This window comes from Syzygium oleosum, unplaced genomic scaffold (genome assembly GCF_021117445.2).
Source record: "Syzygium oleosum isolate NSW1041296 unplaced genomic scaffold, Sole_v2.1 Sole_v2.19, whole genome shotgun sequence".
Lineage (NCBI taxonomy): Eukaryota > Viridiplantae > Streptophyta > Magnoliopsida > Myrtales > Myrtaceae > Syzygium > Syzygium oleosum.
Window position 1 is genome coordinate 4,560,878 of NW_026607503.1, and position 23,217 is coordinate 4,584,094.

The 23,217-nt window shown below is 39.7% G+C and overlaps 2 protein-coding genes across 2 annotated transcripts; both read right to left on the reverse strand.

Moving 5' to 3' along the window:
• Positions 1-7,491: 7,491 nt before the first annotated feature.
• LOC115673943 (E3 ubiquitin-protein ligase SINA-like 10) lies at positions 7,492-7,947 on the reverse strand. Its single transcript, XM_030596208.1, has one exon. It carries the CDS (start codon positions 7,945-7,947, stop codon positions 7,492-7,494), a length of 456 nt encoding a protein of 151 aa, XP_030452068.1.
• A 3,053-nt stretch (positions 7,948-11,000) lies between these two features.
• Positions 11,001-15,120, reverse strand: LOC115673944 (putative E3 ubiquitin-protein ligase SINA-like 9). Its single transcript, XM_030596209.2, has 2 exons — positions 14,362-15,120; positions 11,001-11,729 (listed from the first exon to the last, which is right to left on the reverse strand). Exons 1-2 carry the CDS (start codon positions 15,118-15,120, stop codon positions 11,073-11,075), a joined length of 1,416 nt encoding a protein of 471 aa, XP_030452069.1. The 3' UTR covers positions 11,001-11,072.
• Between the last annotated feature and the right edge of the window lie 8,097 nt (positions 15,121-23,217).

Genomic DNA, 23,217 nt, shown 5'->3' on the forward strand with positions numbered 1-23,217 from the left:
GAAAGTCTAACCCCAATTTCTTCTCTATGTAACTTTTCTTTTCTCCCTCTCTTCTTGTCTTTGCCCTCTCCCGCCGTAATTCCTTCTCACTTTCTCCTTTGCTTTCTTTCACGGTGTAGGGCATCACTAATAAAGTGATTCTTTGAATCTAGTCTGCCCTAAATCTCACCTCAATGAGATATACTAAAACTTCTTTGTAGTCTGTGATAGGCGGTTCAATCTCCTTTGCAATTTTTTGGATCTTCTTGTTAGAGATTGTTTCTGTCTTGCCACTAGTTTACAATTCTCTCGTATATGAAGACCAAAGTACCACAATTTGTGGACGACCATAATTTTTTTTCAGAATCTTTGGGAAAAATCAGAATTATCAATTTTTTTTTTAGGTTTTTAAAACCTAGCAAAAATTGATTTTTGCCTTCCCTTGATCTAATTTGGCCGATCTTTTGGAGGACAGCTTCATGTACTACTGAGGACAAGTGGATCTCGAATGACTCTTTCGTAATGTCTTTTTCGCTTAACTCGATGCAACCACATATTGCAAAAGGATATTTGCTTCTTGATACTGCGACACATATTTGGTCAGCTACTAGGGATACTGATGGTCAACTCGGTAATAATGCACATATATATGAACTTCAAAACATGGTTCATGACATCACTCAGAAGGAAATGAGTATATCTCAATATTATGCTGAGTTTTGGAGTTTGTGACAAGAGCTAGATCATTATGTTGATTATCACCCAATCAATGTTGCAGACATTGCTGCCTACAGGAACCATGTGGGCAAGATCAAAGTTTTCGATTTGTTGGCAAGATTAAATGCTGAATATGATCAACTATGTGTTCAAGCCCTTAGTCAGTCTCCATTCCCTATTTTAAAACAATCTAGTTCACTCTAAAGAAAGCTGTAGGATAGCAATGCTCCATCCCTCCACCATTGATCAATCTGCTCAACTAACTAGTGTTGACACTATTGCCAAATATGGTTTGTCCTCTCAATTTGATGATACCTTTAAGGAGGTTGTGAAGTGTGAATATTGTCTTAGGTTGTACCATACTAAGGTTACTTGCTGGAAGTTACATGGAAGACCTACAGATTTTGAGGCAAAAAAGGCGGGGGAAGAACAGCATTGGTGCCAAAACTTGTGTACGGAGGCCACTTTGGTGCCAAAAGTTTCAATCGAATCACTTAAGTGCTAAAAGTTGTGAAAAACGATCATTTAAGTGCCACTTCGCCGGAAATCCGACGTGGCATTTTTTTATTAATTTCTCAAGCTGATGTGGCTCGCCGGAGGCTGATGTGGCATTTTTTTTCCTTTTCTTTCTTTTTTCCTTTCTTTTCTTTTTTTTATCTTTTCTTTCTTCTTATTTCCGATGGCCGGCGTCCGGCCATGGCTGGCCTCGCCGAGCGTCGCCTTCCTCCGGGAGAGGCCCGGCGAGGCCGCCGTGGCCTCGGCGAGGGCCGGCCTCGCTGGATCTGGCAAGGCGAGCCCTCGCCGGGGCTCGCCACTGCCCGGGCGAGGTCGAGGTCGCTGGGTAGGGCCGGCCCGGCGAGGGCTCGCCTCGCCCGGTTCGGCGAGGCCGGCCCTCGCCGAGGCCACGGCTGCCTCGCCGGGCGTCGCCTTCCTCCGGGCGAGGCCCGGCGGGGCGATCGTGGCCTCGACGAGGGCCGGCCTCGTCGGATCTCGGCGAGACGAGCCCTAGCCGGGGCTCGCCCTCCCGGGCGACCTCGACCTCGCACGGGCGGGCGAGCCCCGCCGGGGCTCGCCTCGCCAGATCTAGCGAGGCCGGCCCTCGCCGAGGCCACGGCTGCCTCGCCGGGCCTCGCCCGGAGGAAGCGACGCCCGGCGAGGCCGGCCATGGCCGGTGGCTGGCCTCCGGCCACCGGCCATGGTAGAAGAAGAAGAAGACAGAAATGAAAAAAGAAAAGAAAGAAAAGAAAAAAGAAAAAAGAAAAGAAAGAAAAAAATCAGAAAAAGAATATTTAAAAAATTGAATTATACACATGGAAATGCCATGTGTCATTAAAATTTAAATATAAAAGTCACGTATTAAATTTGGTCGGAATTTCTCGCCGTTGGCACTTAAGTGATCATTTTTTCTCCGATTTGGCACTTAAGTGATCACCGGCGTAAACTTTTGGCACTTAAGTGATCCAAATGAAAATTTTGGCACCAAAGTGGCCTCCGTACATAAGTTTTGGCACCAATACTGTTCTTCCCCCCAAAAAAGGCACAAAGAAAGGCAAAAAATAGGCAAAACATACTAAAACTGTTCCTGCTGTACCTAATAATGATATCGATTTATTCAAGGAAGAACTTTGGGCATTTCAACGTCTATTGAATGCTTTTGCTCCTGTTGCCTCCTTGTCTTCCCCTTTGCTTCAAACCTAGCTACTCTAGGTATCTTCTTTGGGGGGTTTAATACATATGTTGTTTCTAGCCCATAGATCATTGATACATAAGTTCCAGATCACATGACAGGTTTTTCTAGTCTTTCATCAATACACCCCTACTTCTAGTAGAGACAAAGTTTGTGTAGCTAATGGAACCGTCTCTTCCATTATTGGAATAGTATCTATCAATTGTTCCTTCATTCTTTCTTGTCTTTTGTTTTACATATTATGTCATTCTCTACTAATCTTGTTTCTATTAGTAGTTTGACTCAAAACTTAATTGTAAAGTAATTTTTTGTTTCCTTCAAATTGTGTTTTCCAGGATTTGGTAACGAAGAAGGAGATTAGACATGGTAGATTGGCTGTTGGTCTTTATATGCTCAAGGGTAGTGTGAGTTTTACTTCTACTTTGTCTTCTATGCATCATCAAGTTAATTCGGCATTGACATATCTCTATTAGTGACACTGCAGATTAGATCATCCCCCTTTAAGAACTTTAGAAAAATCTTTTCCTAGTCTCATTTCAGCTTGTAAGGTCCTTTCCGGTGTACTTCTATTTCCGGTCTTAGATGGTTTGTCATTTTTATTAATTGTTTTTCTCGTACAACTTGGTTTCTTTTTATTGAAACATAAGAGTAACGTTTTTCACTGTTTTCAAATCTTTCACAAAATGATTCCAGCTCTGTTCAACGCCACTGTGAAAATTCTTCATGGTGACAATGGCACTAAGTACACTGATGGTCAATTTCAACAATATCTCTCTAATCATGGCATTAATTATCAAACTAATTGTGTTGATATCCCAACACAAAATGGTGTTGCCAAAAGAAAGAACTGACATTTGTTAGAAGTCGCTAGGTCTCTTATGTCTGCCCGTCATGTCCCAGTTCAGTATTTAAGTGATGCTATCTTAATCACTGTCTATTTAACTAATTGAATGCCTACTAGAATTCTTGATTCCCGTACACCTATTGATGTTTTACAAGGATCGTTGACTTTTATTCTTCCTGCAAAACTTTTTGGTTATGTTTCTTATGCTTGTAACATCATCTCTAAGAGCAAGTTGGAACCCCATGGTCTCCGCTACATTTTTCTTGGGTATTCAGCTACTCAAAAGGGTATAAGTGTTATCATCCTTTTTCTAGGAACATTATTGTATCTATGGATGTGATTTTTCACGAGTCTAATTCCCATTATTATGCTCCACCACTTCGGGGGGAGTGTTGTAGTGTGGAGGTGTTTCCCATTCTAGATGATCCTAAGGATATTATTCACTCTCCTCCTCCGATAGACTCTCATGGTTCTCCTCTTTCCCAAGAAGAGAATAATGCAACGCAAGAAGAGGATAGTACAATACCTCAAGGGGAGATAACAGAGTAACCACTTCAGGAGAAGACCACACTTGTTAGGCAAAATATTGATATCTTTCAAAGGTAGATTGATAGTAGTGAAACATTGAAAACATATCATTGTAGGGGTTCCACTATCAATATGTAGGTTGAGACCACTAAGACATTGCATGTTCAATCATTATATATCCGGATCTGGATTCTACTGCTACTTCTGGTGAGATTTCTCCTTTCGAAAGGGTACTAAAACTTGTACTCAACACCCTATATCCCATGTTGTCTCGTATGACTCTTTGTCTTGCTCTTATCATACTTTTATATCTTCTCCATCATCTATCTCTATTCTATAGAATTGGCATGAAGTTTTTAATGAAACGTAGAATGCAGTAATGGTAGGGGAGATGCATGCTTTGAAAAGAAATGGCATGTGGCATCTTGTTGTTCTTCCTCCTGGCAAACAACTAGTAAGATGCAAGTGGATATTTGTAGTCAAACAGAAAATGGATGATACTGTGGACAAATATAAGGCATGATTGGTGGCCAAGGGATTTATTCAAATTTATGGAATTTACTATCAAGAAACCTTTGCTCCAGTTGTCTAATTGGATATTGTTCGAGAGCTACTTTCGTGTGTTGTTAACCGGGATGGAATCTTTAGCAATTAGATGCAAATAATGCCTCTCATCATGGAGAGTTAGAAGAGGAGGTGTATATGGACATTCCTCCAAGTTTTTCTTGTGATGAATTCAAGGTAAAGTGTGTAAGTTGAAACGTGCACTTCATGGTTTGAAGCAGTCACCTCGAGCCTGATTTGGTAGGTTTCAGAAAATTATAATCTCCATGGGTATAAATAGAGTAATGTTGATAATACTTTGTTTGTGAAGAGATCAGGTGCTAAAGTCATTATTCTCATTGATTATGTACATGACATTGTTGTCATAAGAAATGATAGTGATGATATTAGCCGGTTGAAGAAGTTTCTTAGACAAAAGTTCGAGATAAAGGATTTTGGAAAGCTCCAGTACTTTCTTGGAATTGAAGTTGTCATATCTTTAAAAGGTATCTTTCTATTCCCAAAGAAGTATGTCATTGATGTTTTGATAGAAGTTGAGTTATTGGGATGCCATCCCTCTGATATACTTATTTAGGCCAATACTATTATGATGGTGATGTAGTGAATAAGGATCGTTATCACTGTTTAGTGGGTAAGTTGATTTATTTGTCCTATACCCGACCTAATATTGATTTTATTGTGAGTCTGGTAAGTTAGTTTATGCATAATTCATACTCTACTCATATGGATGCTGTTCTTTGAATCCTTTGGTATTTGAATTCTGCTCCTGGGAAAGGAATTATGTTGTCTCTTCATGATGACTTGAAAGTTGAAGCCTATACAAATGCTGAATGGGCTGGATCTCCTGACCAGAAGTCTATTTCTAGGTATTGTACTTTCTTGGGAGGGAATCTTGTGACTTGGCACAGCAAAAAGTAGAATATGGTTACTCGGTCTAGTGTTGAAGCATAATTTCGTGCAATGACATAGGGAGGTTGTGAGCTATTACAGCTTAAAATGATTAATTGAAGATTTTGGTGTATATGATCTTGTTACTACGATGCTATATTGTGATAACAAGATCGTCATTAGTATTGCTCACAATTCTGCACAGCTTGACCATACAAAATATGTGTAAATTGATAGGCACTTTATCAATGAGAAGTTGGAGAGTGATTTAACTTGTATACCCTTTGTTCAGTCCATTGATCAACTGGCTAATTTGTTCACAAAAGGATTAGGGAGTAATCCTTTCACATTATAGTCAAGTTGGGCATGTGCGATAACTATGCTCCAACTTGAGGGAGAGTGTTGAGAGTATTTGCCCAATGAGGGCATATTTGTCTATTTTCTTTATTAATTTATGTATGGTGACAATAAGTGTGATATTGTAATTTTGGCCTCTTGGCTTTATAAATAAATTAGTTTGGGATGACATTAACCTAACCAAGCATTCGATTTAGTATTTTGTCTTTCAACACCCTGAAAGTCCCCACCTAGCGAGATGTTCATGCTTTGAACCTTAACTTCATGAACATAAATTACAGGAGCTCAACTGCTCCAAACAAAGCCATACAAAACTAAAAGACTCTTCCGATACATCAAAACTTCCTTGTCGTGAGTAATTTCATATCAAGAGAAGGGTCAAAAGAGTTAACAAGAAGAGGAAGCTATAGCATGGCTAGTAGGTGGATCTCTGACACAGATATTTCCTAGTCGGTGATTGTAAAGATGCAGTTCATGATCGGTGATGCTAAATGTGTTTTACCTTTTACATGAACCAAGTTTTCTCCACTTCCCAGGTGGAAGGGTTCAAAAGATGGCACCAAAAAATAAATATGTTTCATCTGGCATAAATCTAAGTAAGCCAGCTCTCAGCTACATATGGGTCAAAGAACAACCACTCTGTTCATTTAGACCCTAAAGATAGATTGCCAACTTTCATCCAAAAAACTAGCTTTCATCCAACTCTAGGATCCCTTGAGTGCACCAAAAAGCACTTGCCATCCCCACAATTCAAACATGAACCATGACCAATAATATTTAACATTGATTTAACGTTGCTCAATAAAATTAACCACTTTCAACACGCCCCAGAGGTGCTAGTACAATTTTGTAAAGTCTCAAGCCAAGAACACGGCTTTCGCCAACATCATGTTACTAAAGTCGAATTGATTGAGGCTGAGAAGGAAACATAATTCAATAAAGAATGCCGTCAAAATGGGCATTCCGACAGAGACTTTACTTTGCTTTCACTTCACATTGTAGAGACTAATATTAATCGAGGAGCTCAATGTTCCTCACAAACCCAACAAGGTACAAAAGAATTGAAGGGAAAATTGTTCAAAAATTCTTAAACATATTGCACTTTTGTCAATTCATTCATAAACCTTTTAATTTTGCCAATTGAGTCTTTAACATTTTCACCTTTTGCTAATTGAGTCAATCCAGCCAATTTTGACCGAAAATCACTGATGTGGATATTGACCATCCTACGTGGCATAGGCGACGCTAACATAGATAATTTTTAATAATACTTTTTCTATGTTTTTTTTCCTCTCTTCTTTCTTTTGCTAGTAATCGACCACTAGCCATGGCCGGGTGGGTTAGCCTTACCAGGGCAAGGGTGGCCATTGCCCGCCATAGGTAAGGCCCAACCAAGTGAGGGCCTCACCGAGTGTCACCTTCGCTCGAGCGACACTCGGTGAGGTCGCCCTGGCCAAGGCTCACCCTCCCCTAGGCGAGGTTCGGTGAGGGTTGGCCTTGCCCAAGCCAGATATGGCGAGGGGAGCCCTCGCTCGGCCGAGCATCGCCTGTGGCAAGCAACGGTGATTGTCTAGGCGAGGCCAGCCAGCCTGGCCACTAGCTAAAGGAAGAAAAAAGGAAAAAAAAGAAAAAAATCATTAAAATATTATTAAAAACTGTCCACTTCAGCGTTAACCATGCCATATAGGACGGTGGCATCCACGTTAACGAATTCTAATCAAAATTAATCAGATAGACTTTATCAACAAAATTGAAAGGTTTATGACTCAAGTGGCAAAATTGCAATAAGTTTAAATTTTTTAAACAATTTTACCAAGACTTGAAAGTCATTAGAAACATTCGAGCTTCTCATCCAAATTTTGCAATTCTGCTCTCACTCATTCAATTCATTCCCGGCAACAACCACAATCGAATCACCAACAAGCAATCAACAGAAAATGAAAACCTGGTTAAAAGAAAATTGAACCTGAAAAATGGGGATTGTCAAGGGCTCGAGACAGACGGTGCAGTCAAACACATCTGGGTCCATGAGAGTGAACTCAAATGACCCAATCTTCCGGCCAAATGGAGGGGACCAACCGCGACCGTACGAGTACTCATCTCCGAACCAATCCATGGACACTGATCGGTCTTCATCCTGTTCTTCTGATTCTTCTTCGCTTAGGATCAATTCATCTCCCCAATCGTTGTCTGAACGTCGGTCTCCCTCTTCTTCTCTACCTCCCTCTTCTTCTTCAACGGGTTGGCTTCGGCTACGGCTACGTCTACGTTCTTCTTGTTCCGAATGATAGCCAGAAGGAGGAAAGCGGTGCCTCTTGCCAAGATTGCGGCTGCTGGGTACAACGTCGCCGTCGTCTTCTCGGTCCACCGAAAATTTCGCCATTATCGTCTTGATTTACTATATGAATGTGTTTCTCTTACTCTCCAATTTGTGAGCATATTTATATATCCGAGGGTACGTCGCCATGGTCTTATCCGTCCACTAAATCTTTCGCAATTATTTTCCCAATTGAAAATGACAATGCGTAGTACATCTCCATCGCCAATTTGTTGACATGTTTATATTTACGAGAGTACATCGCCATCATCTTCTTCGTCCTTTGAAAATTTCGCCATTGTTGTCCCGATTCAAACTATGCACGCATATATCTTGCTCTCCAATTCGTGAACATATAATGCCAAGTGATATCCCATCACGGTCCAACAATGTCATATCAAGTTCCGGGGACCTCCCGCCAAGTTACCCTCATTCCTCAACTAAGAGACAACGTCCATCATAATCTTGGAATGTTCCAAAATATTCCAACGACGCCACCAAGAGAGGAAAACATTGAAGAAAGTATTGAATAAATGGAAATGGATCGCCTCTTTTGCTGAATAGTAAGGGACAAAATAGTACACTTGCGACAAATTTATCCAAAATTAATTTTTAACTACTAAAAATCTCAAATTAGTACCCATATGACAAATTTACCTCAAACTAATTTTTTTACCATTAAAAATCTCAAATCGATACATTTGTAATAAATTTTCTCTTTGTTAGGTTCCGTTAAATTGGATTAATATCACGGAAAACCCCAAATTGATATATTTATCAACTGTCACGTGTCGTCCAATTCAACAATTTGATGGTAAAATTTAACGAAAACTAATGAATGACAAATTTATCTCAGGTGTACTAATTTGGGGTTTTTCGCAGTATTAACCCTTGTAATTATTATGTTCACAAGTGTGGTACTATATATTATGTTCACGGTGTGGCGTTGTTTGCTTTAATTATTGTATGGCATTAACTCCCGCGAGGGGGTGTAAATTTTCTCCCATTTTGCCTATATAAGGCATCACTTGTAAACGTCTGAGGCAGAACGAGTAGTAGAAATACTCCTCTTAACAAAAGCAGTGTGTTAGTGAGCAAAATCATGAATGGCTAAACACTTCCTTCACCTTTCAAAGCCTGTAGATATTGGGAATCTTAGAATGTATCGTAACATAGTCTTGATTACTCCCTTGTAGTTTGTGTTGCGCTCGCCTCTACGAGGATCTTGTGCATCCGAAAATCCGAGGCTAGAGAGCCTTTTGTCCTGAATAGGCGTGAAAAGCTAAAAAAATCAGATAAGGCGTAAGAGAGGCACCATAAGGAATAGAATACTTGCATTAGTTCATTCTTATTCTTGTCATCGTCTTATACGTCCGCTAAAAATTTCGCCATCATTGTCCTGGGTTATTTTGTGAATGTGTCTTTCTCACTCTCCAATTTGTGAGCGTAATTATATTTATGTGGAAAAATTTCAAATAAGGGTATGAAATGAAGCCGTTTTCTCAACAACAAAAAAAAATGGTTCCTAGTGGATCCTATCTTAATCTCTAATAAGGCCCCAAGCTGATTGGCTCACCAATTTTTGTGAGGTTTGTATTAGATACGATTACTTCCAATTTTCCAGGCTGATTTGTGAGGCTTGTATCAGATATAGTCACTTATTAAATTTTTGTATAGTTGGATCCACGATGAATTGAGCGATCCAAACCCAAGACATTGACTTATACGATGCGAGAGAAAATTATTTCCAAGATTTTGATTTCATTTTATATATCTTTAATTTTAGGATATTATCTTAGAATTGATTAGCTTAAGACGTAGATATTACTCTATCTCAGTTACTTGTTTTGATTTTACACTAGAAAGTTTTAAATATTTTAAGTGATTTTTATTAGCATTTAGTAGTAATATTGATACTTATATTCAGGTTTAATTTCGGATTACGGATCATGTACTTGTTATGTCGTTTATTTTCTGTTGCATCAGTTTGTCATAAAAAAAAATGAAGGACCAAAAAATATCAAACTAACGCAGCAAGAACGATAAATGACGTGAATAAAACTATTTGCAAACACGTCCATCCGCGCATAATAGGTCAAAGATGAAATTCTAGCTAAAAAAATACCTCAGAATAGCTCAAAAGTGAAATTTTAGAGAAAAGCCTTGTAATGTATTCGCAATAGCAAAAAGGTGAAAATCCAGTTGAAAACCCTTGTTTGTTTTGCGAAAAGCTATTTAATGGAGGGAAATATTTTCCGTGTGATTTTTACAGAAAATTATTAGTTTCCAGTTGTTTGATGGTGTACTTGAAAGTGAGACAGAAATTTTTTTCGAAGTTTAGATTTTACTTTCAAAAGTTATCCTCTCAATTATAAAGATATTTTTTTCCTAATGGAAGATGATAGGATGATATCCAAATCATCTTATAATTTTCTTCATTTTGATTCTATTAATACTTGGGAAAGTTTAGAGCACAAATTAAAGATATGGTTTATGAAAAGTGAAGAACTTCACATTCTAAGAAAATCTGAATCCTTTTGGGTCAAATGCTTGATCTTGTAATTTTTGGAGCATCCAAATCATCTAGTTTACTTAAAATTGTGTTTATTTTGATTCTATCAGTACCAGGAAAAGTTCAGAGCACTAGTCGAGGGCATAATTCTTTGAAAATCGAAGAACTCCCCAATTCAAGAAGGTTTGGTTCCTTTTGGATCAAACGCTTGATATCTTGATTTTTGGAGATAACAAAACAACATAAGAATGTGAGAATGTTTCTTCATTATGCGTAAGCATGTATGTTTGACACTTTTGTTCCTGCCAAGAACACCGACTGCAATGTTACATCTCTCATTTGCCAATTTAAATCAATCATCGAATGCCAAGTGTGGTGTACTTGATAACACTCTGCAAGCGGCAATTATTTTGAGTCCCAGGAATTGTTTGAACACCCGTAAATCTCTCTTACGAAATACACCAAACAGCCTACCTAATTAAGCTGATCATTCATCTGATTTCAGTTCATCCGTTCATCAAAAAATGTCTTGCGGGTGAATTATTTGAAGCAAAATAACAATAATCAAGTCGATACGATGAAAGTTCCTACCGACGATAATAAAGTTCCTACTGACGAATCAACGATGTTTTTTGCAAAAAAAAAAATTGAAAGAACTAAAAAGAAAATATCTACGACATTAATCTCTTGCTTCATTACGCCAAATACGCACTTCAAGCTTGAGGCCCAAGGAATCATCGAAGAACCTTCTTGGCACCAAAAGGCAAGGCTCCTGATTCGGATCATATTCAAAGTCTGGAACGCTCTTGGTGCAGGTGTGAAGCTTGAGAGAGCTTTCCCGGTAAATCGCTTCTATGTCGTAGGCATAATCTGCCTTTGCCAAGGGGCCAATGCAACTGATCTTAATCTTGCTGCCCAGGTCTATAGTTTCGTTTTTGAAGACAAAGAGAACATCTTCTCCCTCTTCTTTAAGCAGACAGACCTCCGTCTCGACCTTTATCGAGAGAGAGGCGTTGGAGTTGAAACGAAAGGATGTCGGAGAAGCCTCGTGCTTGGAACTCAAGTGCTTCACTAACTGCCCAAACAAGCCAACATAGCTGCAACTCGAAAAGGGACACGAACACGGAGCGAACGGGCATGTCTTCTCGTGGTCATTTTTCATGTGGTAACCAAACTTCTGATTGCAGCCAAACTTTGCATTTTGACATGCCATCCTGACAGACTCCAGGATCTTCTCGACTGCGCAGCATCTGTGGCCAACAGGCATAGAGCAGGACGGGCATCCGTTGCTTATCATTTTGCAGCAGGAGGAGCAAGCTATGTGACCATTTTCGCACTGTTTCACCACACGAAGACAATGGATTATCAGTTCAGACATATAACAGCAACTATCACAAAGTGCGCCACCTTTGTTCAGGATATACAAAATCTTAACCTGAACAAGTCGGACATGGACATGGAATTTACTCATCACAATAAGAACATGAGGTTAAAATAAGAGCTGAGGTGAAAACAATCAAAACCTACCACTGCGGTAATTGACACAACATTAGGTTCAGTCAACCTTAACAACTGACAAAGCCAGAACATCACATATACTCCCAACAAAGAGACACAATTTTCAGTCTAATCCTGAAATGATCGCAGCTAACAAGAGTTAGCTCGAAAAGGAGCTAGTTATCCACACAATAAAAGACTTCATGATTTAAAGACAAAAGACTTCTCAGAAAACAAAATTTATATATCGGCAGAAAAATGAACCCGGGGCTAAACTAAACCGTGAAAGTCCCCATGTAGCGAGATGTTCATGCCTTGAAGATGAATCTCAGGAGCTCGACTGCTCTAAACAAAAACATACAAAACTAAAAGTCCCTTCCAATACGTCAACACTTCCTTGTCAGGAGTAATTTCATATCAAGAGAAAGGTCAAAAGAGTCGACGAGAAAAGGAGTGAAAATTATCCAAAAAGTCCTAAACCTATTGAATTATTGCCAATTCATTCTTAAACCTTTCAATTTTGCCAATTGATTTCTAAATCTTTTGACAATTTGTCAATTGAGTCCATCCGGCCAGTTATGGCTGGAAATCAATGACATGGACGCCGGCCGTGCCACATAGGACAATCGGCACTAACATGGATAATTTTTAATAATATTTTAATTATTTCCTTTTTCCTTTTTCTTTTTTTTTCTTCCCTTCTTCCTCCTCTAGCCGGTTGCCGCAATTGACAATGGTCGACAACCGGCCAGAGGTGAAGGTTGGTGAGGCTCGACCTCGCCCAGCCATGATGAGGACGAGGTCGAGCCTCGCCTGGGGCAAGCGAGGCTTGCCGTCACTAGTGGCCGGCGGGGGCGAGCTTCGTCAAAGGCCATTGAGGTCGTCTCTAGCCAATTGCCGGGCCTCAAGGACTGGCTAGAGAAGGAAGAAGGAAAGAAAAAAAAAGAAAGAAAATAAAAAAATAAAAATTGAAAAAAAAATCAAATTATTATTAAAAATTATCTACGTTAGCACTGGCCGAACTACGTAGGATGGCCAGCATCCACATCAAGAATTTCTATCTAAAATTGGCCGAATGAATTCAATGGGCAATTTATGAAAATATTTAGAACTCAATTGGTAAAATTGAAATGTTTAGGATTAAATTGGCAAAAGTACAATAAGTGTTGGACTTTTTAGATAATTTTCCCAGAAGAGGAAGCAATAGCATGGCTAGTGGTGGATTCTGGTCAGGATACCATCCTCAAAATATCGCTGACGCAGACATTTCATGGCTGGTGATCGTAAAATATGCAATTCATGATCAGTAATCCTAAATGTGTTTTACCTATTATGTGAATTAAGTTTCCTCCACTTCCCAGGTGGAAGGGTTCAAAAGATGGCACCGTAAGAGAAGTGCGTTTCATACGGCATAAACCTAAGTCAACCAGCTCTCAGCTACATATTGGTCAAAGAACATCCACTCTGTTTCAATGAAACCCTAAAGATGGATTGCCTACTTTCATTCAAATCACTAGCTTCTTGTCATTTGCGCCCTGAATTCTATATTAATCCCAACACCAACTTCCAACTTTGGGATCCCTTAAGTGCACCATAAAGCGCTCCCCATCCCGATAGTTCGAACAGGAATCAAGACCAATAAAATTTAGCTACAATTCAACTTTGCTCGATAAGGTTAACCACTTCCGGCACACCCCAGAAGGTGCCGGTACAATTTTGTATTGTATCAGGCCAAGCACACGGGTTTTGCCACCATCAAGTTACTGAAATCGAATTGATTGAGGCCGATAAGAAAACGGTGTTTTGACAAAAAAAAAAAAACAGGCATCCTTACAGAGACTTTAATCTGCCTTCACTTCATATTGCATAGACTAATATTGGGAAAAGTGTCAAAAAAGTCATAAACCTTTGTCACTGGTGCCAATTCAATCCTAAACATTTTGCATTGGTGCCAATTCAGTCATTCCGGCCAATTTTGGCCGGATTTTGCTGATGTGGACGCAGATCGGCCACCGGCGCTGACGTGGATAACTTTTAATCATACTTTAATATTTTTTTAAATTTTGGCACAAAGACAAAAGGTTTAGGACTGAATTGGCACCAATACAAAATGTTTATGACTGAATTGGCACCAAAAAAAGGTTTAGGATTAAATTGGCACAAATGCAAAAGGTTTAGGACTGAATTGGCATCAAAAAGAGATTTAGGATTAAATTGGCACTAATACAAAAGGTTTAGGACTTTTTTGACATTTTTCCCGACTAATATTTAATCGAGGAGCTCAATTTCACTCACAACCCCAACAAGGCACAAAATACTCGAAATTCATCAGCAAGATGCGAGCTTCTCATTCAAATGGTGCAATTCTACTCCATCTCATTCGATATATGGCCAGCAAAAACCACAATCGAATCACCACCAGCAAGCAATCAACAAAAAAAAATGAAAACACGGTCAAAAGAAAGTTGAACCTGAAAAACGGGGCTCGTCAAGGGCTCGAGACAGATGGCGCAGTCCAACACATCTGGGTCCTCGAGAGTGAACTCCAATGACCCAACCTTCGAGTGCTCGCCTTCATCCTGTTCTTCTAGTTCTTCTTCGCTCGGGTTCAATTTGTCTCTCCGATCGCCGTCTGAACGTTGGTCTTCCTCTCCTTCTTTGCTACCCTCTTCTTCTTCAGCGGGTCGGCTTCGGCTTCGGCCAGAAGAAATAAAGCGGCGTTTAAGGCGGCGCCTCTTGCCAAGCCAGGAGCTGCTGGGTACAAGTTCAACGCCGTCTTCTTCTCCTTCCGGTCGTTTAAGGCGGCGTTTAAGGCGGCACCTCTTGCCAAGCCAGGAGCTGCTGGGTACACGTACAGCGCCGTCTTCTTCTCCTTCCGGTCGTTTAAGGTGGCGCCTCTTGCCAAGCCACGAGCTGCTGGGTACACATACAGCGCCGTCTTCTTCTCTATGGGGTCGTTTAAAGTGGCGTTTAAGGCGGCGCCTCTTGCCAAGCCAAGGACTATTGGGTACACGTACAACGCCGTCTTCTTCTCCTTCCGATCGCTTAAGGCGGCGTTTAAGGCGGCGCCTTTTGCCTAGCCAGGAGCTGCTGGGTACACGTACAACGCCATCTTCTTCTCCTTCTGGTCGTTTAAGGCGGCGTTTAAGGCGGCGCCTTTTGCAAAGCCAGGAGTTGCTGGGTACACGTACATCGCCATCTTCTTCTCCGTCCACAGGAAATTTCGCCATCATTGTCCTGGTTTACTTCATGAACGTGTATTTATTTCTTACTCTCCAATTTGTGTGCATATTCAGATTTATAAGGGGTAAATGGTCGCCGGCTGTGCTTGAGAACATGTTTGCAAAGCCCTTTGGATGCGTTTGGTCGGTTGTGCGAATTTTTTTGTTGAATAGGATAAGGTCGAATAGGATATGAATAATATAGGATAACAACTGGATGTATAGTATCGTTTACCGTATTTGGTAGATACCAAATATAACACGGATATAAATGCGTCCGAATTAAATCTCAATTTTTTCTTACCTCCTTCCTCTGTTTCTTAGTTTGAAATACAACTTCTCCCTTCTCGTGATTCTTCTTAAAAAAAATTTGCTCGGTTTCTTTATCATTTTCTCAGACCTTGTCGCCATCCGTAACTTTAGCTCTATACTAGCCGGAGCAACATTCTTAGTGTTTCTCAGTCAAGTGTGTTGGTATTTACGGAACATGCATAATTAAAATAAAACATAAATGCAACGGAAGCAAAAATAAAATTAATCCATACATATATCTCCAAAGCGTTGTTCGTGCATTTTAATAAAAAATTAGAAAAACAAGCTAAACAGATTACCTCTTGTAGCATGCCCAAAAACGACTTAGATGTTCTTTAATTTGAGCCCCACAAATGTCAAACTTTTAGTTCAAACACAGGGGGAAGAACAACAGAAGTGCAAAAGTTGTGTACGAAGCTCACTTTGGTGCCAAAAGTTTCAATCGGATCACTTACGTGCCAAAAGTTGAGAAAAACGATCACTTAAGTGCCATTTCGCCGGAAATCCGACGTGGCATTTTTTTCTTAATTTCTCAAGCTGATGTGGCTCGCCGGGGGCTGATGTGGCATTTCTTTTCTTTTCTTTTTCATTTTCTTTCTTTTTTCCTTTCTTTTCTTTTTTTTTTCTTTCTTCTTATTTCCAATGGCCGGCCTCTCCGGGCCTCGCCTTCCTCGCCGAGGCCACGGCGGCCTCGCCGGCCCTCGCCCGGAGGAAGGCGACGCCTCGGCGAGGCCGCCGTGGCCTTGGCGAGGGCTTGCCTCGCCAGATCCGGCGAGGCCGGCCCTCGCCGAGGCCACGACTGCCTCGCCGAGGCGTCGCCTTCCTTCGGGCGAGGCCCGGTGAGGCCGCCGTGGCCCTCGCCGAGGCCACGACTGCCTCGCCCGGAGGAAGGCGACGCCCGGCGAGGCCGGCCATGGCTGGTGGCTGGCCTCCGGCCACCGGCCATGGTAGAAGAAGAAGAAGAAGAAAGAAAAGAAAAGAAAAGAAAAAAGAAAAAGAAAAGAAAAGAAAGAAAAAAAATCAGAAAAAATATTTAAAAAATTGAATTATACACATGGAAATGTCACGTGTCATTAAAATTTAAATATAAAAGCCACGTATTAAATTTGATCGGAATTTCTCGCCGTTGGCACTTAAGTGATCGTTTTTTCTCCGATTTGGCACTTAAGTGATCGCCGGCTTAAACTTTTGGCACTTAAATGATCCAAATAAAACTTTTGGCACCAAAATGAGCTCCGTACACAACTTTTGGCACTTCTGCCGTTCTTCCCCCTCAAACACACCACCAGCAAAATGAGAGAAAAACTTTTTGCGTCTCAGGTACAGAAATTGCACACTCTCTCTTTGCAACTGTTGCTGATCACTCTTTTATAGACGATCAGCAACAGTAGCTGATCGCATGACACACGATCAGCGTGCACCGGATCAGCAAACAGTTGCTGATCGTGGTGCATATAGCACAATGCACCACGATGAGCAACTGTTGCTGACAATGGCATGCACCCTTTTATCTTTTTTTTTAAATAATGAAATAAAATAGTGTATGACTAGCATGTGTGAATTTTGGGCACCTTAATATGTGTCCTCTTTGGGCGTGCGTGTGCATCATATGCCCACACGGTCATGACCTAAAAAATTAAATTAAATTAAATTAAATTAAATGAGATTTAATGTAACTTCAGCCCAACTCAATTCGATTTCTATGATTGCGAACATATTTTCAATATTATTTCTCCAATTCAACGTCATCCTGAATTGGTTATGATATGTAACATCCATAGGTTCATCACTGAGCTAGTAGTAAGACTCGCACTAAAGCATTAATACTCTCAAGAGAGTTGATTGTCCCAATCATCCTCCAGGTCTTACAAACTATGATTGACATCTAGCAATATGTCATGGCTATTCAAACAGTGTAAATTCTTTAAGAACATAATGAATTTGTCAGCTTTGGCTATAATGTAGTTCAATCCCTTTGCCTGATTATGTCCCGATCGAACAAAGACCATGAAATATTTGTTAAGCCACCAATTCGATTATATGCACAAACCTAATTGATAGGCATTTTATACAAGAAATATATAATTCATTCTCGATTACGACATCGGGCGAGGATTTCAATGCAGTGTCATGACTAGATTGCATAGGATATCATTATTGAACCTTGCATGTAATAAGGAGGCATATTCCATTTTTCGCACACATGTAACTTTGTATGTGAACGAATTATGACCATCAAGTATAGAGATGGATCAACGAATCGGCAATATGCACACCTGTGAACCATATCCATCCAACACACAAATCAACATTGTGCCTCTGTTCTAAGGATTATTTACACAAGACCAAAGCATGAACAGTTATACATTGACTACGCTAAAAGCTTCCATGTTGCTAATTATTCTATGCGTGTTATGTTCAGTGAACTTGTTTGGAACAAGCACCTGTGTTCGAACTCGGGCATCACAATACCCAATGACTCATGACTCGTCATTCCCTTAAGTATCCAATACTTAATGGTGAAGCTAAGAACACATTGGTCTCAACAGGAAATATCCACTCAATGATCCGTCAACCGATAACAATTTAAAGATTTAGTCTAATTGCAGTCTAATTGTGAACCATCACACATATTCTTAACGTCTCAAGAATAGGTTCAGTTACAACTGATGTTATGGAATCATTCATATAAATAATTGAATAAAAAAATGAATACGTCTTTGTCATTAATTAAATAATAATATCGATAGTACAATTGAAATCCCTAACATGTATTTATTACATGATTACTTTGGGGCATACATCCAACAGTGTGGTCACCGTTAAGGACACCAACTACGACATAGAGGCCATGACCGATGCAAGGAGGAGGCTCAACCTTAGGCAACCTCCAAGCATTAGCCACGAACTCTAGCTACCCTCGGGCTACCCTAGCTGTAGCCTTCCTAAGGTCGGCAACCTTGGATCCAAGGTCTGAAGTCTCATATCAGAGGTCTGAAGCGTCAGACCACGCCAATTCGACAAATCTAGAAAAGAGAGAGCAAGACAGATAGGGAAGATGGCTAGGCGGCACTCCGATGTTGAGCTTGTGGGCTGGTCTTTAACTATGGAGCTTGACAATATGATGGCATCGCTTGATGCACTCTCACATTTTTCTCTTCCACGGATGGATCTCTTGCGATTTTAGCAAAAAGCGCCTCCTCCTCCTCCTCGTCCTTCTCCATCATCTCTCTTTTTTCTTTTCTTTTCATTTTTTCTGATCCTTGTCATATTCGGATATATCCCACCTCCTAGGTGGGAGTTTTTTATTTGGATTAAATCTGAGTCATAAATCCGGAATTCAACTCACCCAAATGCCGAATGTGATAATTTTATATCCGATCCAGAGTTATATCCGGTCTACCCAACGTAGCCAAAAGGCCTTGGCCAAATGCAAATGTTTTTCCCAAGTATTTTGGGAGCTCATTTGAGAAATGCTAGCATTTTCAAGTATCCTCCGAGACTGCCTTACCAAGGGCGTTTCGGCTTTGTGGATTTGCCTGAATACTAAGGTCTGAATTAATGAAAGTTTTCAATTGGCCATCTTACCCTCACTTACAAATTGCAAACCCAAATTTGCCGTTTTTTAAACAAAGTCCTCGAAACAAAACACAATAGATCGTCGTTCTCTCCCTTCACTCACGGGACTGCCTCTCTTTTTCCTCGCGCTTCAAGCTCTTCTGATTGCTTCTCTCAACTTCGGCGCTCCTTGCTGAAGTTTGTTTCCGCTCGCCTCTCTCCTCGCTCACCTCTCTTCCTTCCTGACAAACGCAGCTCACTCACCGCTCTCCTCGGCTGGTGACGGGTGCTGCGATTTTTTCGAGTTGGTGCGGACCCCTTATGCCCTTTCTTCTGAGGTACGTGTAATTTCAATAACTTATCCAAGTTTCCTTTTCGCCTTTTGATGATGAATATGAGTGTCTGTTGCTTGCTCTTCGAATCTGGAGTCAGTCCCATCGTTGGAGTCCAAACCTGCCGAGGTACTTCACATTCATCTGATAGTTTATTTGTAGTTTCGTAAATTCGAATTAATGCGACAGTGTTGGGTGTGAAACTGCAATTTGGTTTGGCGTGGTCATCGCTCAATTGGTTTTTGTCTGTGATTTATTGCCTTTTCTGCTCGTTAGGGGGAAACACATTCTTCTGAAATAATCTACAAGTTGCCCAAACTGCAGTTGCTAGATTTCTTTCTTCAGTTCTGGCATTTAGTATGACATTGTAAACCTTTGACTGCACTGTGTAATTTACTCGTGAGACTTAATTGGGGGATGAGTAATGAATTACTTCAGTTCTGGAAGTGCGCTCTAATTACGAGTAATGAATTTCCGGCTTATATCGCTCTGGTTGTGCTAGTGAACATGTTTGACCTGTCCGAGATGAAAGCCAATATTTTGGAGCATGGTTTGAACTTCAAATTTGTGTGGTCACACTGGCAGCATATTGTGAATTAGTCTTCCTTGCTACTGGATGTCCTCCCCCGAACATCTGAATTTGTAATTTTATCAAGTTGGGCTATATGAATGCCGTCCATCTCATTGGATCTCGATTATGGGTATACAGTTGATCCTACTGATGTAAATACTGGGGTTAGTGCTTCAAATGATAATGCATCTTTTGACATGGTACGTTTACGTGATCAATAATCCGTTGTTGTTTTGATCCATTTGATTTTTTTTTAGCCAGAAAAGAAATGTGGTTGTTTTATTTATAAGTTTGTTAAAGCGTTTTTGACATTGTTCTTGACATTCAAATTGTAAAAGTTGCGGTGATTATTTTTTACAATTTTAAACAGATTAAAAATTAAAAAAAAATTAAATTGATCATAGTAAAGGACTTTTCAAATGACCCCATAAAATGCACGAACTTTTAGTTGTGGAACAAAAATTCCCACCGCCTAGTTTTCATCGAAACAGGCCGATGAGGCGTCTAACGTGACTAATGGTGCTGACGTGTGCGGCATATTAACAACGCAAAATGACACCATTTCTTGCGACTTAAAAATTGCGTTGTTCTTTAGTCTTTTAAATCAAGAATTCGTTTGTTTCAGATATAAAAAAAAAGGGAGAAAAATAAATAATGAGCGATAATCAAGAATTTCGTGCGTCTTGGGGTACTTGAAAAGTGCAAATATTTTTGTCCTGCAAATGCAAATTCGTGGATTTTTTGGGATTTAGCCCCTAAATTTATAGATTCACACGATTTTTGGGTCCATGAATCTTCTAAACCCCCCATAAAATAAATCCGTTAGCAAAAATTTTGGGCTTGACGCTTTGAATTTTGGCCCTTAAGCCATTGAAATTTGTCTATTTATCGACAAAATTTACATTTTCTCTTATTTTTGGACATATATATATTTTAAATAAATTATTTGAAAAACATTTTCTTGAAAATGATCACTTGTATCGCTTACAGAAATGAACAAACGAAAAATCTTTTCATTGTCCATAAAAATGTTTAGACATGAATTGTTGTCAATGATAAAAACATTTTGATCATTTTTAGGAAAATATTTTTCAAATCATATATTTTATGCAAAATAAACGGAGCCTGAATAAATATTCACTTTAAGATCATAGAGTGCCCTTGAGAAGAAGCTGGATGAATGTCCAGGAACAGAATTTGCATTTGCAACAGTGCCTAAAATGCATCTAGTTTATTGAAAACGATGATCTCACGTGAGTCCCATTATATCCGGCGATTTAGATGTATTTTGGCACACGTGTCACGCAAGTATGATAATTTGTATTTGCCAGCTCGACATAATTAAGGACGATTTTTAAACTTTTCACCAAATGAGAAGTTAACGTAAAGAATTTTATTAAAAACGCGGTCACTGGACATAATAATTATCAATTTTACAGTATATAATGTCATGTTCGGAGATCAGATGTGTTGTGACTAGGGGTGAGCAAGATGAACCGTCCAAATTGTGACCGGATTGGACCGGACTGGACTGACCGAACCGACCGGTTTGGTCCGGTTCTCGGGAATATCGGTCCGGTTCCCGGTTTCTAAAAGTGGAACCGGTTTCCAGACGGTCCAGTTCCCGGTTCTAGGGTGGGAACCGAACCGGACTGGACCGATAAATATATATATTTTCTAATTTTTTCATATATATTTATTTACTTTTAAAATTTTTTGAAAAAAATAGAAAGCCTAATCTAATTTTCCCAATTCTCACTTGCCTTTACTAATAAGTGATTGGTCCCATTGGAACCGGACCGGACTGGACCAATGGTCCCGTCCGGTCCACGGTCCCAAGACTAGTCGGTCCGGTCCCCGATCCTAGAAACTGGGAACCGGTCTTCCCGGTCCGGTTCCCGGTTCTTGAGTTGAACCGGACTTGACTGAGAACCGCACACCCCTAGTTGTGACTTTACAAAGAAAATTAGTTACTTGACTTGAAGCACACCAAATATCACAAAAATACCCAGCTAGTATTCTCATTTGATTTGATAAAAATTATCCGGCATTGATCCATCAAACTTATGTTTCGGCCTAGCAAGGGGGAAGACTTGGAATTCTGTTGAACTTAATTTAGTATGAAGAACAAAATTAAGGTTGGTGACCATTATAATTCAGCTTTTTAATTTGACCAAGAGAATTATTAACATAATAAATCTGCAAAAATAAGCGGGTTTAATAGATTTATTTGGCTAACCCTCATTTTCCTTAGGTTCCTAACCCGGTTTTTATATGCACGTACATAGATAGATATAGTTAGATTGACAAAATAGATGTACGTACTTATCGATCCGAGTAATATTAGGGGTGGAAAAGATGATTTAAGTTTTATTCTTCTTTTTTACAAATTGATGTGACAAATTATAAATGAAAGTAAAAACAATTGGATCACAAGTAAGCGCTCAGCCAAAGTTATAATATAGTTTATTAATTCTAATGGACCCATAAAAAAGACTCATAAATATAGCATGAGGCATTGGGAGTGGGAAGACTTAAATTATTTCTCAAATTGATGAAGAAAAATTAATTGATAGTTTTTAAGGCAACAAGAACAACGATAAGAAAATGCTATAAGACTATAATGCCTTTCGGGCCAAGAAGAAAAATAAAAAATGCTTGATGATGGAATTTCCGCGGAGATGAATATTATGAATTAATTTACCATTTATAATTGAAGTGAGCAAGTGACGCAGCGTTCCGCGAATAATTCTAGCAAAATCTTGCTTAGAGAGAAAAAATCTCGAAATTCAATATTGATGATAAGAATGTTCTGTCTTCAAAACAACCCTAAACACCCTTTTATAGGGATTAAACCTAATTACAATAGGAAACCTAATCATAATAGGAAAGTTACCTAATCTAAATTAGAAACTTAATCATAATAGGAAAGTTACCTAATCTGAATTAGAAACCTAATTACAATAGGAAATCTAATCATAATAGGAAAGTTACCTAATCTGAATTGGTAAGCATAAAACATCAAAATTAGGAAACTGCCTTTTTAAATTAACTCATAAAAAATATCCGATGTCGTCGACCGGGTCCACCGGTTCTAGTCACATCACCGTTTCGCCTTCCGTTTGGACTTCTGCCTGTCCAATCGGTCCAGAAACGCACCACTAATAGATTCCGCATCATTCTCCTCCACTTGAAAAGAACTCGTCCTCGAGTTAAAAACAGAATCTGGATATAACGGCTCTGTGGACTCATGAAACGGTGACAAATCAGCAACATTGAAAGTGTTGGATATGCCCATGCTATGTGGAAGGTCTATAACATAAGCATTATCGT

Bases quoted from the DNA above. Each gene is read 5' to 3' on its own strand.
- LOC115673943 (XM_030596208.1), bottom strand. From the start codon at position 7,947: ATGGCGAAATTTTCGGTGGACCGAGAAGACGACGGCGACGTTGTACCC.
- LOC115673944 (XM_030596209.2), bottom strand. From the start codon at position 15,120: ATGGCGAAATTTCCTGTGGACGGAGAAGAAGATGGCGATGTACGTGTA. The intron at 11,730-14,361 runs GTTCAACTTTCT...GTGGTGAAACAG, and splicing joins TGACGAGCCCCGTTTTTCAG to TGCGAAAATGGTCACATAGC.